The sequence below is a fragment of the Wyeomyia smithii genome, chromosome 3 (assembly GCF_029784165.1).
Source record: "Wyeomyia smithii strain HCP4-BCI-WySm-NY-G18 chromosome 3, ASM2978416v1, whole genome shotgun sequence".
Taxonomy (NCBI): Eukaryota; Metazoa; Arthropoda; class Insecta; order Diptera; family Culicidae; genus Wyeomyia; species Wyeomyia smithii.
In genome coordinates, this window is record NC_073696.1 from 133,219,929 (window position 1) to 133,234,958 (window position 15,030).

Genomic DNA, 15,030 nt, shown 5'->3' on the forward strand with positions numbered 1-15,030 from the left:
ACAAAGTGCACGCAGCGATTTAGCCACTTTTCCCTCGGTCAGGAATAAAATTCAGCATCCTTTGAAGTTTCTTGTCGCTCAGGGTCGTTGGTCGCCCGGAATCGGGCTTTCTTTCGATGCTCTGAACGTTGTCCAATAGTGTCAAGATGTTGTAGATGCCGGAACGGGCATACCCGGCGTCCACAAAGTGCAGCACGATGTCCGTTGTTGACGCGGCGGGGTACCGTTCTTTGAACACGCATACTTCTGAAAGGAGTAGCTTCACTTTTTTCGCCATCACAGTTAGAGTTTGACTGATAGAGCTGTCAAATTTGTTTGCTAACTCATGGGTTACTATGATTGATGATGCATGAGTAGTTTCATCAGTGCGATTAAAGGTAAACCCATGAAAAATTGGAAATTTTTGTCCGTTTTTTTACCGCAAACGTTACTTGAACAAAATCATTAAAGAAAGTCACCATATATTTCTTTGCTCTAAGTTGTCTCTTGCATGCGTGAGAATGTGTAATTTTTATTAGTGATGGTTTGCTGGGATGAAAGCTTATGAATAGTACGATCGGGAATGATACCCGAATGATTGTTATGCGATAAAAATTTTTCCATCCTTTGTCGCAATACCAAAAAATACTTTGGTAACGTTTCTATCCCTGGGCAACAAGAGAGCAACCCATGAGCTAGTATTCATGGTGGTTGGAGTATACAACCGATGGAAACAAGTGGTTGCATATTTTTTCAACAGCAAACTCGATACCGGATGGATTCCTCAAGTCTGTTCTGTTGGACAACATCCAGAAGGCTGAAGCACTGGGGTTGGAGGTTCCTTTTTTTACTTCAGATTGTGATCCGAATAATTTTGAAATGTGGAATGATTTTCGAAGCAAAAGTAAACTGAAAATTGTGACAGATGTAAACCACGCATTCAAGAATTGTGTGCAAGGATGAGTAACAAATAGAGTTATTTATCTCTCACAGCAAATGGTCACAGAAAATAGACTGTCTTCAAACGTGGTTGATATACTTCATCTCGCTTTCGAACAAGGCAGAGGGTTGAAAATGGCATCCCGTTTAACTTTTAAGGCAGTAGACTTCCTCAACGTTAGCAGTCTGGATGCCATGAAAGTATCTAATTCTTATAAGCTTGTCAATCATGACGTTGCCGCAGCATTGCGTTTTATGAGTGCGGAAACCCAGCACCCAGAGCTTCTTATCACGGCACTAAGAATCGAGACTGTGTGGTGTTGGTTCAAATACATGACTTCTCGTCAGTTTCAGTTAGCCCTCAGTCTTCGTAATCTGTATGTATACAACCAAGCGATATCGTTTCTCAGAACGTATCGCACTTTAATTTTTGATTGTCAGGTCGGAATTAAAAAATAGTGGAAGCCGTGGCAAGCTGCTCATATTTTATGTACAAACTCTGTTCTTCGACTTCAACATATTTTTTCATACACTGAAAATTATCCAGCAGTTTACACTGCCAGATTTACTCAAGACTGTATTGAGAATGTTTTTTCATTGATGAGATTCAAACAAAAAAGACCAACAGCGTTACAGTTCAAGGATAACTTGAAGCTTCTATCAGTATCGTAGTTTTTGGCAGAAATACCACAGTCGTCCTACGACCATGACGTAAGAGAATGGTTAATCGATTTCACAACCAGCATTCGGAATTTGAATCAGTTTGAATCCAATGCCTCCGGAAAAAGCAATATTGCTGGTGAGATGGATGATGTTGAGTATTTAAGTGACGTTTTTGGCGATGTTGTTTTTAAAAATGCGGATCGGAATAAAATATTTCATGTGGAAGGATACATACTACTCAGCGTTGCCAAGAACTGTACAGTTTGCGAATCGTGTTTTTCACCATGTATAAGCGAATATCCTTTTTTGAAACTATTCACTAGGTACGTAGTTTTACAAGATTACAACGGTGAAGCTTTGTTATATGTCACTGAACAACTATACATGTTTTCCGTTGCACTTGAGAGAGTCTTTCGTGAGAATATATCGATTTTAGTCGCCACGAATTATAACATTTCATCGCAAATGACTGCATTGACGATGGCTATTCCGATAGGCATTTTTGAAGAGTGCCACGAAATTCGAAAAAAAAAGTAATTGATAGATTTGTGACATTCAGGCTACGAATTCATGAACCGTATAAAACCAAATCCAACAAATTAGATATCCGTTCGATGGCATTATAAACTGGTTCGTTGTTGTTATATTTTTTGTATGTGTGCTGGTTCCACTGATGAAAATAAAGAAAAGCTGCGTTGATATTGCAATGTTCTAGTTTAAAATTAAACCTATGTGCCATCTATAAAAAAAAACAAAATCTTACTTCAAATCAAGTGAAAATTTGTTTCGGATAATGTTATATTTCAAATGTGTAGTTGATATGTAGAAAAAACTCATATTCTATATTACGCTCAATTACAACACTTTTCATCCACTCCTAACATAATCACTTTGTTTATTTACTTTGCTCGATTGGTACCCTTGCTTGACGTTAAATTGGTTCCATTGGTTTCAATTTTGCGCGACTCTATATTATAAACATACTCTGGTCCACATGTGGCCTATGGCGACCTAGACACTTTATATGACTATCGAAGTAATCAGAATGTAAATAAAATGTAATGAATATTATATTACCGGAACATTTTCCAATCATATATCCAGAACCAGCGATTCCGGCTATCCTACTCATGAACATGAAAGACCATAATACCTTTTTTTTGGCGGTTATTGAACTTGAATTTGTTATGCAAAAAACTAGAAACCTAAATAATATGATTATAAAACCATTCATTTCTGGCACAAAAAAAAACGAGTATAGCACGCTAGCCTGGAGGGCTTATACCGGTCTCGATCAAATAGATTAGTTGAGAGAACTCGATATCGATATTGTTTTTGTCCCCCTGAACACATCCTTTACTTCAAACATCCGAAAAATAAATCACGAAAATTCATTATTTTTCAACCTTTTAGACTAGGGTCTCCCCTTAACAAGAGTGCCCTTCGTATGGTATTTGTGGAGTGAAAACTTGGTCTCGTAAAAACGTATGTCGAACAGTCTTCGAGGTTGTCATTGATTTTATAACCTTTTCCGACCGAGCCAACACAATTGTGTACGTGAAACAAAACCTAAATCGAAGTCCACACCCTGTTCGATTTTGGCACGGTTCAATTTTAATAATTTTATCACATATGCCAAAAACGGACGGTTTTCTAATCATATTATTAACAAATTTTAGTTCAATAACCGCCAAAAGTAAGGTATTATGGTCTTTCTTGTTGCCGGATGGTCAGCTGGTTCCAGTTATATGGCCGGAGAATGTTCCGGTAATATAATATTCATTACATTCTGATTCCTCCGGTAGTCACATAAAGGGTCTAGGTCGTCACATGCGGACCTATTACGGTTGTGTTCCGGATACTCCGGGATTACTAAACCAAAACAAATCAAGCGACACCTATAGCTACTTGAAATCCGAAAACTAGTCCATTGGTGGCCATATCTAAGTCTAAGTCATCAAAGGCCACTTGAAGGTGAAAAAAAAATTAGATAAAAAAAACTTCGTTTGTGACAGGGTTCGATTCTGGCAACATAAAAAGTTCTGACGTGTTGCCAAAATCAAACGGGACCTGAAGTTCCTAAATGAATACTTGTTTGCCCCGTTTTTTTATTTTTCGCAGCAGCTGTGATGTTGACACTAGCATTGTGAGCGATAAAACAATAAATTTGACTTTCTAAGAGAGATAGACAAGGTTTTGTTTAGTCATTTTCTACCTACACAATTGAGCCGTTGAGAGCAAAAGTGGTACATGTGCCATTAAGTAAATTTTTCAGAAGACGCGATAAACAAAAACACTCGAACAATAAATTATTTTCAACAATTTTTTTCAACATAACTGCACTAAATCATTGCTAAAAAGGTTTCAAAGGACGGTTCGTGAAAGCATAACGAGTTCTGGATGAGAAACTTACACAAACTTCGATGGAGAAACATGTACCACTTTTATTCTATGGGAAAAATAATGACAAGAAAACGTTGAGAGCAAAAGTGGTAGATTTCCAGTCTGAGCATGAAGGATGGATTATAGCTCGCTAATCTTAGGGCATAGAACATTCATGTCATCAACAGAGTCGTCCAAGTGATGGAGTACTATAGGATGGTGATCTGTTTTTTTGAGGAATTCTGTCACTTCGTGGCACTAGTGTATATGTATTTGGTAACAGAAGAAATTTTACATAATCTAGATCGACCTGGGCCAATTCCAACTGTTATCTTTAGGATTGTTATTTGGCCGATAATAACTACACGATGGACCCAGGTTCAACTTTCGGTAGACTACCGGTTGCCCACCAGATCCAGAAATATCGTAGAAGAGGAAAACTGAAAAATATTTTGGCAATAACTCTGTTAATTCATCAGATCAAAAAGTGCAAAAATGGCACAAGAACCATGTAATTCTGCACTCAACGGCTCAATTATGAGGGCTCGGTCGGAAAAGGATAAAGGTAAAGTTACGGAAGATGATATGTCATAACATCTAAAAAGCTATCTTTTTAGAACTGTTTTAGAATCGAACACTCAAAACCCAAAATTTGACTTCTTTTCAAGCAGCAAAAATTCACTTATTGTTAGGCGGGCACTTGGGAAAACTAATTTATTTTTTTTTTTGTTCACACAACATTTATTTGACACGGCACAAAACTAATTTATTTGAAATTTTTTGAAATTTTACCTAACAATTATCATGGCTCTCATGGTCTAAACTTGCAATTGCGACTATTGAACAGTGTTTTATTCTGCTGATTTCGTGCTCTAAATTGATCGCGTCCTCAAATTCGAATTTAGTGATATACTTTGTTTGGAAAAGTTTCTATGTATGTTATTGCGCTTCTTTCAGAATGAACGATCAAATCATTAATTCACCTAGAAGTGATATAATTTTTTTTCCTCAGGGCAGTGAGTTAGACAGCCAGTGTCTTCGAGAAAGTTATGGAAAATGTTTATGCTAGCAACTTTGTCGAAGGTATCGAATTTATCTCTCATGTTAAAAAAGATATAAAAAGTTTTATACACAAAGTTCACTCAAATCATAATAATAATAATAATAAATCGATATAACCTTTCTCCTGGATTTTCGCAATAACATACACAGAAACTTTTCTCAAACAAAGTATATCAATCAAATCAAATTTGAATACGCTATTAATTTAGAGCATGAAATCAGCAAAATAAAGCACTGTGTATTGGTCAGTCCACATACCATTTACGATAGAGAATGTCCTTTTCAGTGACACTATACTGCCAGGAAGGTACAACATGTACATGCTCAGTATTCCTGGTAGACAAACTTGTTTGTTTTGAAGAAAACCCGTTGCCCCGAGTCTTCGAAAACTTTTCGGAGATGACTACTATGTGTTCCAGCAAGACGGTGCACTAGCGCATACTACGAACTGGGTACAAGGTGGGACAATTTTACGGATTTTCTGGATAAAAATGAAGGGCCTACAAGCTGCCCAGGTCTGAACCCAATGAACTTTTCTGTCTGGTCCTACATGATGTCGAAGCTTACGGACAAGATCTCCAACTTGGAGAAGTTCAAAGCGGTTAACCAGAAAATCTAGGATGAAATACTCATAGAATCCGTGCGTGCCACTTGCGATAGCGTTTGAAGTTGGTAAAGCTAACTAACGGAGGGGTTCTTCAAAAACATCTGCTGTAGATGTTCATTCCTTATGAGAAGTTCAATAAAATATACTCAGAAATTAAAGGTGTATTAAAGGGACACGTAATAAAATTTTGAAATTGTACCAGAATTTATTGAAAATGGTGTATATTCTTTGGGTAATTATTAAATTACTAGCTGACCCGGCAAACTTCGTACCGCCGCCTTGAGTTTTATTGACTATTGTATTGCAAAAACTGAAATATCTAACTACTGCTAAAAAGATACCCAAGATATGTTATAGCTCTGATTTGTTTTTAATTTTTTTTTTCATTCCTGCGCTCGTAAAATTCTACGTTTTTATTTCATTGAACATTATGAAGCACCTTTCAACCATAATCAAATAATTTCAATACATTTCTGAAAATAAACAGCCATTCTTTTAAATATTCTGAAGGAAATGATTACGTTATATATTCAATTATTCAAAATCTTGGCCTAATGCAAATATAGTAATACCCTTCTGCATGGCCAATCTCACTGGTACAGATTTTATAAAAAGCTTTAGAATTCTAAATAATTTAAGCTTAAAATTCGGAATATACGAAACATGTGAAAGTGGTCAAGACGGTCCTAGCCACTGAATTCTATATATTCCACAATGTCGGGGTCAGGGTCACGTGCACATGCGACATAGAGCTGTCCATGTGAGAAACATGAATACTCGGAGTTTATGCCACAAATTTTCAGCGACTGTCCTTGGGTTTTATCAATAGTCATCGCGAATGCGCGACGCACGGGAAATTGCAGAACGGCAAATCGGTAGGAGTAATCGAGATACGAGGGATTATTACGACTACTCCTTTGTAGTTTCCTGTCAGAATTGTCGCTTCAAAGACATTTGCCATCGGGTAGGGGCAGCAATGCATCTGTTCGGTGGTAAATTTGACCTTGAATCTATAAAGTAGTAGTATTTGAAAATATAGTATTAGCATTTTTCTCTCAATTTTATTTTTCTTTTGTTCAAGACTCGTTTTAAGACTTTGGAAACTAAGTGTGTAACTGACGATTTTGAGATATATGGGCTGTCGAACGTCGACGCATTTCGAGTTCGTCTTGTTCTTAACCGATCAACTTCCCTTCGGGACTCGTATATTTCCTGTCTTTTTAATAATCTAGTGTTGCGAAGCCTGACACTTTTATTGACCTGCTACTGCTCGTGTCTTAATTCGCAAAACTGGAACAAAAACTACGAATTTAATTTTAATTCAACGGCATGTTAAGTATTTCAACATTCCGCTTACAACAACTTCATCTGAAGAAAAAAACACTTCGACCACAGCAGAAATTTGTCAAAGTCAACTGGAAGATATGCAAGAATCAGTTTGATCATGTAGATTAGGACACATTCCTTTTATAACATACCCTTAGCGGCACCTTCGTTAGGAAGCATCCCCACTACATGTGGAAGAAAATTAATCGAAACCAACTAAAACCAACTAAAATCAGTATGAAAGCTGTTTATGCGAGAATATGCATGTTTTAGGTTTAATGCCGCCAGTTATCAGGGCTTCGGGCATTATCGAATATCACGCAACTGTGGAGCGCGAAATTAAATTAAATTACGTTTGAAATTAAATGGTAAATTGGTAGGTAATATCTGGATACACGGAGCTTCGAAATTTTCGCTTCAATGACATTAATATTTCATCTGCTTTTTGAGGCAGATCTGCTGCCTAAGCACCAGAGTAAATCCAGAGATTTGTAGGAATGCAATAGTGCCTATTTAACGAAACATGAACAGAATGTTTTTTGAGAAGCAAAAACTACACGTTCATTTCAAATAATCCAGAAATTAGATTTACATTATCAAGCATATGCCCTTGAATAAAATCGAAGCCACGTTGAGAGTATTCACATGCTTTTCGAGTTTGTTGCTACCACGCTATTGCTCTTTTGCATAGAAAAGGTGTAGTAGGCAGTGGAACGAATATCACTTAATATGTGAATCAATAACAGGGGCTTGTTTACTCAACAACGACGCCTCAATAACGACGCTACAACAACTTGTCTACCGGTCATAGCCTGCAATCATAGTAATCTAATGACGTTGTTCTTGGAGTAAAAGGCGGGAAAAACCGAAAATATATTTCAATTTTTTTTTCTAACTTTATCAGTTGATTATTTTTATTTTTATGGCCTATTAACTCGTCGAAGATGAAGACAAAAGAAACACAAAAAGAATCATTCAAATCCGTTGATTCTACTTCGAGTGAAACGCCGTTATACAGACACCAACTTATTTTTATTTAATAGAAGATAGAAGATGCGCAATATATATGCGAAATTAGCTCAAAACTTGGGAGAATTGGTAGAACGCAATAAATGCTTAGGCTCGAACCATTGCGTGTGAAAACTTATGGGTAGAATTTTCCTACAGGTGAGCAAAATCACCCCAAATGACCTATGGTGGTATATCGACCATTTTTTATTTGAATGAAACTTTGCACACGTATTTGGCTTAGCAAACTGAGCATTTTTCACAGATGGACAGATTTTTTTAGACCCATGAGTGTTTTCATTTTCTGAAAGGGCGTATGAATTTTGACGCAGGACTCAGAAACCATTGGTTGTATAGAGAATCTGTCTTTTTGACTGAAAAATAATAAAAACCCAAAATTAATCCTCCTAGCGGTGAGACCCAGCATTTCTCTTTCGAACTTATTATTTGTTTAAATAAATTTGCATGAAACCTTCAATTAATAGAAGAAAATATACCTTCATAATTTCTGCAGGAATTATTTTTCACTCTAAATAACGAATTTCTGATAGCCAAAAGCAAAACTTACCGAACACCGAGCACAAAAAAGTAATAAAAAAGCGTTCTTTTTTAACATTGTTTGATTTCGGCAACAGAAAAAACTCTGACGTGTTTTTTCAAAATTTAACGGGGTCTGTATTTTGATTATTTATCTGCAGATCTTAATTGAGAACGAATTAGTAGAAAGTAAACTTCCTTTTATATTCAATTGCACTTGTGAAAGATAACTCACTCACCGATTCCAAGCAGTATCATTGTTAGTATCTTGCAATTGCTTAGCAAATATGTAACATAAAAAAATCAGTATTCACAAGTTCGTGGGAAAAGTAAAGATAAATAGTTGCAGTTTTCAGTGGGAAATGAGATTATGTAGAAATTTTGACATTGAAATTTATGAGCATGTTAACATTTATTTATTTCAATTTAGGCCAATTTAAACATTAATTAGTAAGCAGAACCAGGAAAAATTAATCAGTTTTAAAATACCTAAAAACAACAAAGATGCCATATTTGAAAGTTATCCATCTGTTTTCTTCAAAAATAAACCGGGCTAGCATGATAACCAACATTAGGCCCACCAATTGATGTTTTCATAATGTTGTTCAATTACGGTACGGTAATGGAAGGTTGTGCTCATATGTTTAGTACCTAAATAGTTTCTTGCAGATTGCTGATATATTTTTTGACGTGGGACTACGTCTTTGTTCACTATACTGGAAAGCATTCTGTAAAATTGGAAATGAAACTGGCAAATGTTGCGTCAGATTTCAAACGTAAATAACAGCATAACCAAAAGATGAATAACAATAACCAATATGTTGTTGGATAGATAAAATGTAGAACAATTTTGCAATTTGCTAGTTATCACTCTAATTTCATTCTTGAGCGATAAAATTTATAAAAAGTTTCAATGACAAATTTACGCGAATAATGAACCAATTACATGCGAGCATTCCTAGCACAGACGACGTGAATGGACACCATCAATTCCCTATGATATTCTCTGTATCAATATCGAAATAAAAATTGACAGAATCTCCAGATTTTTTGCGTTACGTAATTTGTGAACGACGCCTTATCATCTAATTCTTTTGGTTGTTCATTTTTTTCTTGTTGCTGAACATCTTTATATCCGAAAAACGAACTGGAACTTCTCCAGAAACGTTCTCTTCCAGATCTTTCTTCATGGGCCCATCTGATAACTTCTTGATTTCATCATCTAGTTCCAAGAATCGGACATCACGGCTAATGACTACTTCTCCTGTTTTAGTGTTCACCAATCTATAGGCTCTGCTATCTGCTGCATATTCAACAAAGGTTAACTTCATCGCTTTTGGCTCGAACTTCGTGCGTTTTTGGAATGGCATCCAAACATAAGCACTACAGCCAAATACCTTTAAATTTTTCATATCTGGCTTCCTGCCGAACCAAATTTCGAACGGTGTAACATCTACTGCACCGGTTGGTAACCTGTTCTGTAAATATGTTGCTGTATTTACAGCCTCCGCCCAGAATCATCTTGGCAATCCAGCGTCCAAAAGCATACATAGTGCCATCTCGTTCCTTTCGGCTACACCGTTTTGTTGCGGAGAATAGCCAGCCGTATATTCTTCCCTGATATCTTCTTGCATATAGAACCTCCGGATACCCTTTGGTCCCTTTCCACAAAACGAAAATATTCACGAATTTTAGCTTCAACTTCGGATTTTTCCTGCAGGAAGTATACCGTTGTATATCTGCTATGGTAATCGATCATGCTTAAGTAGTGTCTGCAACCACCCATAGTCTTCGTCATCGGTCCGCTGACATCGCTGTGAACAATGTCCAGGATCTCCTATGAAGTTTTCTGCGCCACTGCTGGAAATTCGTGCCGAGCCATTTTTGCTTCGATACAACACTCGCACGTTAGCTGGATTCGACACTTTTTACATACATGCCAGAAACCAGATTCTTTTGTTCAATTGTTTCAAAAACATCCAGATCCCTGTGGCCGATTCTGCGGTGCCAGTTGGCAGTTTAGATTGTTTCGTCGGTCAGCAACCATCAACGAACGTGATTCTGCAACAGTATTCAGCCGGTACAAACCACCCATTCGATCACCTGTCGCAATCACTTCATTGTTGAATAGCAAACTGCATCTTTTCGTATTAAATACAACACGAACTCCTTTCTTAGTAAGCTAAGTCACTGACACAAGATTTCCTTCTAGTTCGGGGGCGTAGATCACGTCGGTTAAAGTTATTTTCACTTGCTCCCCTTGGCCATCGAGACACTGAACTAAGCAATCCCCGACACCGGCGGTATGAATCACTTTTCCATCGGCCATTGAAATTACCGTCCGAACGGATCTATCCAACCGTTGGAAATATTAACTGTCGTTTGTGAGGGGAAACGTTGCGCCCGAGTCTATTACCCACGAATTCGCGATATCACTTCGATTCCGAACCACGAACGACTTTTTCCGGTCGCTTTCGCGCACTGTTTTCGCCTTTTCTCTTGATGACTTTTACTTGTTCTTTTCTTCTACTTCCTTTTCAGCTAGAAAAGCACGTTCTTTTTACGATGTACTGGCTTCTCACAGAAGTAGCAGACCGCCTGATTTTTCTGCTTACCTCGGCCAACCATTTTCAACGCTTGTGCTTCCGAATTACCCCTCTGCTTCTTTTGCTTATCGGCTTCGTCGATGAGTTTGACTTTCACCATCTCGAAAGTTAGTTCTTCTTCTTTACGAGCTTCTAGAGCAGTCGTCAGAGGATTGAACGAATCCGAAAGCCCACGTAGAATTAGAGCAACCTTCATACATTATTTTATTTTGAATCCGGAACTTTCCAACCTTGCGTAACGCTTCATTATTTCGTCCAGATACGCTTCCATACTTTCACCAGCTTGGTAGTTCTGGTTCGTTATCTGCTTCAAGGGGGTTACCTTTTGTCCCAGCGATTTCTTGTTGTAATGTTCCTTCAACGCTACCCAAGTCGTTTTGGCCGTGGCCTTGTCCTGGATGATGCTGTACTGGCTTTCCTCCAAAGTGAGTTGAATCGTTGCCAGTGACTTTTCATCCCCGTTTGTCCAAGCCTCGGTCAAAGGATCCGGTGCTGTCCCTGGTTTTATGAATTTCCAACATTGTTCCCTTTCAGCAACGCTTGAATCGCAAACGACCATGCTTGGTAATTGGAATTGTTTAGCTTCGGAATTCTTTCCCACTCCATTTCAGGAACTGGACAACTTGGCTTCTTGATTATCTGCTTGATAAATGACTTGAGTTCTGCAATCCGCCTAGTGGTTATGAACTGCTGGTGCTTACAACCTGTTTGAGTTATATAAGCTAGGGCGAACTAAAAAAATACGTCTTATACCAGGTAATGAAAATTTTCATTAATTTTTCCAAACAAGTAACTAACCTAGCAGCTACGTTGCTATGTAGCTTCAATGCATAACATCAATGTTGCTATGATGCCATGCTGTCGACTATGTTGCTCTCAACACATACATTTCAATAAACTTATGGTTTTTGTTGGAGAACCACGGAAGAATAAAAAAAGTGTACTTTCCTAGATATTAAAAAAATTTCAGACTTAAATTCAAAAGAACTTGAAAACCGATGCATTTAAAATGTTAACTACCAAGAGCTTTTTGATATAAAATGACTGCTTAACTGTCCTTTCCGGACAAACTGACGCGGTTGGTCAAAGCGATGATAGATCGAGTGATGTGTGTAGTTCGAGTATCGGGGGCACTCTAAAGCCCCTTCGAAACCCGAAAAGGCCTAAGGCAAGGTAATGTTCTCTCGTGCCTACTGTTTAACATTGCCCTGAAAGGTGTCATTATAAGAGCGGGGATTAATACGAGTGGCATCAGTGTTGGGAATTTCGACACAGAAAAATGAAAATGATACAACAGCAGTTTTACTCTCACTCTCTTCAAACTGATATTGAGTGTCACCCGTGTCAATTATCAGTCAATAATCATGTCAGTGATATAAATGATATATTTTAATTAATATCAAAATTATTTGATCTGAGCCAATCCATTGCTTGAATTCAATGGAGCAGATAGGCACCTTCATCCTACACCGCATAAACATCGCTAGAGCAACATAGCGTGTGCGAAATCACAGAAATGCTGCCAGTCAGCATTACCACTGTCAACCGATTGGAGCTGAAAGCAATTATCACTTTCAGTTCGTTCGTGTTGACACTGACATTCGTAGCTCTCAGTGTCAACTGAGAATCTATTTGGTTTCGCTGACGATATCGACATTGTGGCTCGGACCTTTGTCAAGATGGCGGATACGTACATCGGACTAAAGACTGAAGCCAAACGGATTAGACTGGTCATCAATGCATCGAAGACGAAGTACATGCAATGAAGAGGTTCACGAGAAGACATTGCTAACCTCCCACCGCGAGTTCAAGTTGGTGGTGATGAAATCGAGGTGGTCGACGAGTTCGTGTATCTGGGCTCACTGGTAACTGCCGACAACGATACCAGCCGAGAAATTCAACGGCGCATTATGTCAGGAAATCGTGCATACTTTGGTCTCCGGAGGACGCTCCGATCGAGTAGAATTCGTCGCCGCACCAAGTTAATCATCTACAAGACGCTGATCAGACCGGTAGTCCTCTACGGGCATGAGGCATGAACTATGCTTGTGGAGGACTAACGCGGTCTTCCAGCGGAAGGTGTTGCGTACCATTTTCGGTGGACTGCAGATGGAAAACAGAGTGTGGAGAAGGCGAATGAACCACGAACTGCAGGAGCTGCTTGGGAAGCCATCTATCGTCCACACCGCTAAGATAGGCAGGTTGCAGTGGACTGGTGTAAGAATGTCGGACGACAGCCCGGCAAAGATGGTTCTTGAAACCAATCCGTCAGGGACGAGACGGAGAGATGCACAGCGGGCAAGGTGGATCGATCAGTTGGAAGACGCCATGCGGACCTTACGCAGACTGCAGAGCTGGACCGAGTGGAATGGACACGACTCTTACGTACAGCAAAGGCCACACCACGGCTTGGGAATGTTTGGTAAGGTAAGTAAGTAACTCCTTTAAAATCATTAGAATACAAATATTTTGAGAAATGGTGAAATTAGATTTTTTTTAAATTATCTTGAATGAAAACTTTGATTTTCATTTGTCCACCCTGAACTGTTTTTTTTTTAAGTTTCATAATAACTTAAAGTTTCTCTAAAAGAAATCAACTCTTTTTGTACACACTTAATTAATCTCGGGAATTTTTCCAACAGCTCTCTCCATCTGTGAAAAATGCTCAGTTAACTAAGCCAAATACGTGTGCAATGTTTCATGCAGATAAAATACTAAAATGGTCGATTAAAATTTTGCGTATTTCCAGGTCATTTGAGATGATTTTGCTCAGGTACTCACTGTACCTGTAAATTGAAGGATTTAAAATAGAAAAGTGAGAGAACAAAAGTGATAATAAAAACAAATCTGTAACATATATGTTGGTAAAAATTATACAATACACTTCACACTTCCTGTATTCACCTAGACCTGGATCTCCGTCTGTAGTCACGAGGTCGTAAATCTCGTTCTCTGTCTCGGTCACGACGTTCCCGGCTTTGATCTCGACTCTTCTCTCTATCTACTGAATGCCTCCGTTCTCTGAAAGTACACAATATAGGCGAATAGTTGGTCAATTGTAAAATATAATAACTAAGTGAATACACTTTATCTTTTGACGAGTATAACATTATCTCGTTTATGTTATTTGTTTTAACAACGAATTGTGTAGCATAGGATATTGCATCGCCCATGCAAGTGTTGCCACGATTTATTAATATCTAATAATTATTAATATTGAACCGCCAATGTAATGCTATAGTTTCGGGAAACGCATTCTAAAAGCAATATAAAAAAGTATCTTACGCAACCAAATTGAAAAATAACAAATAAACCATAAACAGTCACAATCACCCCGTGGGCCCTCTCTCCTTAGAACATTTAGAGGTTAGAAAATTGCAAATTGTGAAATGTCTTCACCCTCCGAGACAAAATGTCTTCCCACCCGACATCCGTGATCGAGCAAAAAACGGGTCTGCTAATCTCAGATAGTTATGCCTAAATATCATGTTTCTTTGGTTTCGAGTTGTAGTTGCATGTATGGCCTTCACGGCGACCATACCTGGGAACCGGGGCATTTGCTCCCATTGCCCCCTCCTCCTTAATCTGTACTTGAGAATATCACTTTCATCACTGGCCCTCGAAAAATAATCATAATTAATTAATTAAAATTAAGCTCAAAAACTTGCTCAAATATAATTTCAAATTTGGCTCAGAAGTGTAAAATGACAAAACAACCGGCATTCGAAGTTTTGATGGTGTGTTTTTTGACGCAGAACAACGCCTAACCGTGAAAGTGCGAATTTGGGTTTCTTCGCAACTTACGAAGCGTTTTTCGTGTAAAACACCGTTCACACTACACCGCACATCAGCTTATATCAAACGATTCGTGCTATCGAGGCCATATCACCATCGATATTGTAGAGAGTGATGGGAAAGCAA

At 38.2% G+C, this 15,030-nt stretch overlaps 1 protein-coding gene across 2 annotated transcripts in view; it reads right to left on the reverse strand.

Annotated features, from left to right (window-relative positions):
* The window catches only part of LOC129732824 (U4/U6.U5 small nuclear ribonucleoprotein 27 kDa protein), a 49,255-nt gene that overhangs the window by 10,833 nt on the left and 23,392 nt on the right, over positions 1-15,030 (reverse strand). For both annotated transcript variants that reach the window (XM_055694105.1, XM_055694104.1), the window contains exon 3: positions 14,014-14,130. In XM_055694105.1, coding sequence (XP_055550080.1) covers positions 14,014-14,130 — 117 coding nt within the window. The remainder of the gene's footprint in view (positions 1-14,013; positions 14,131-15,030) is intronic.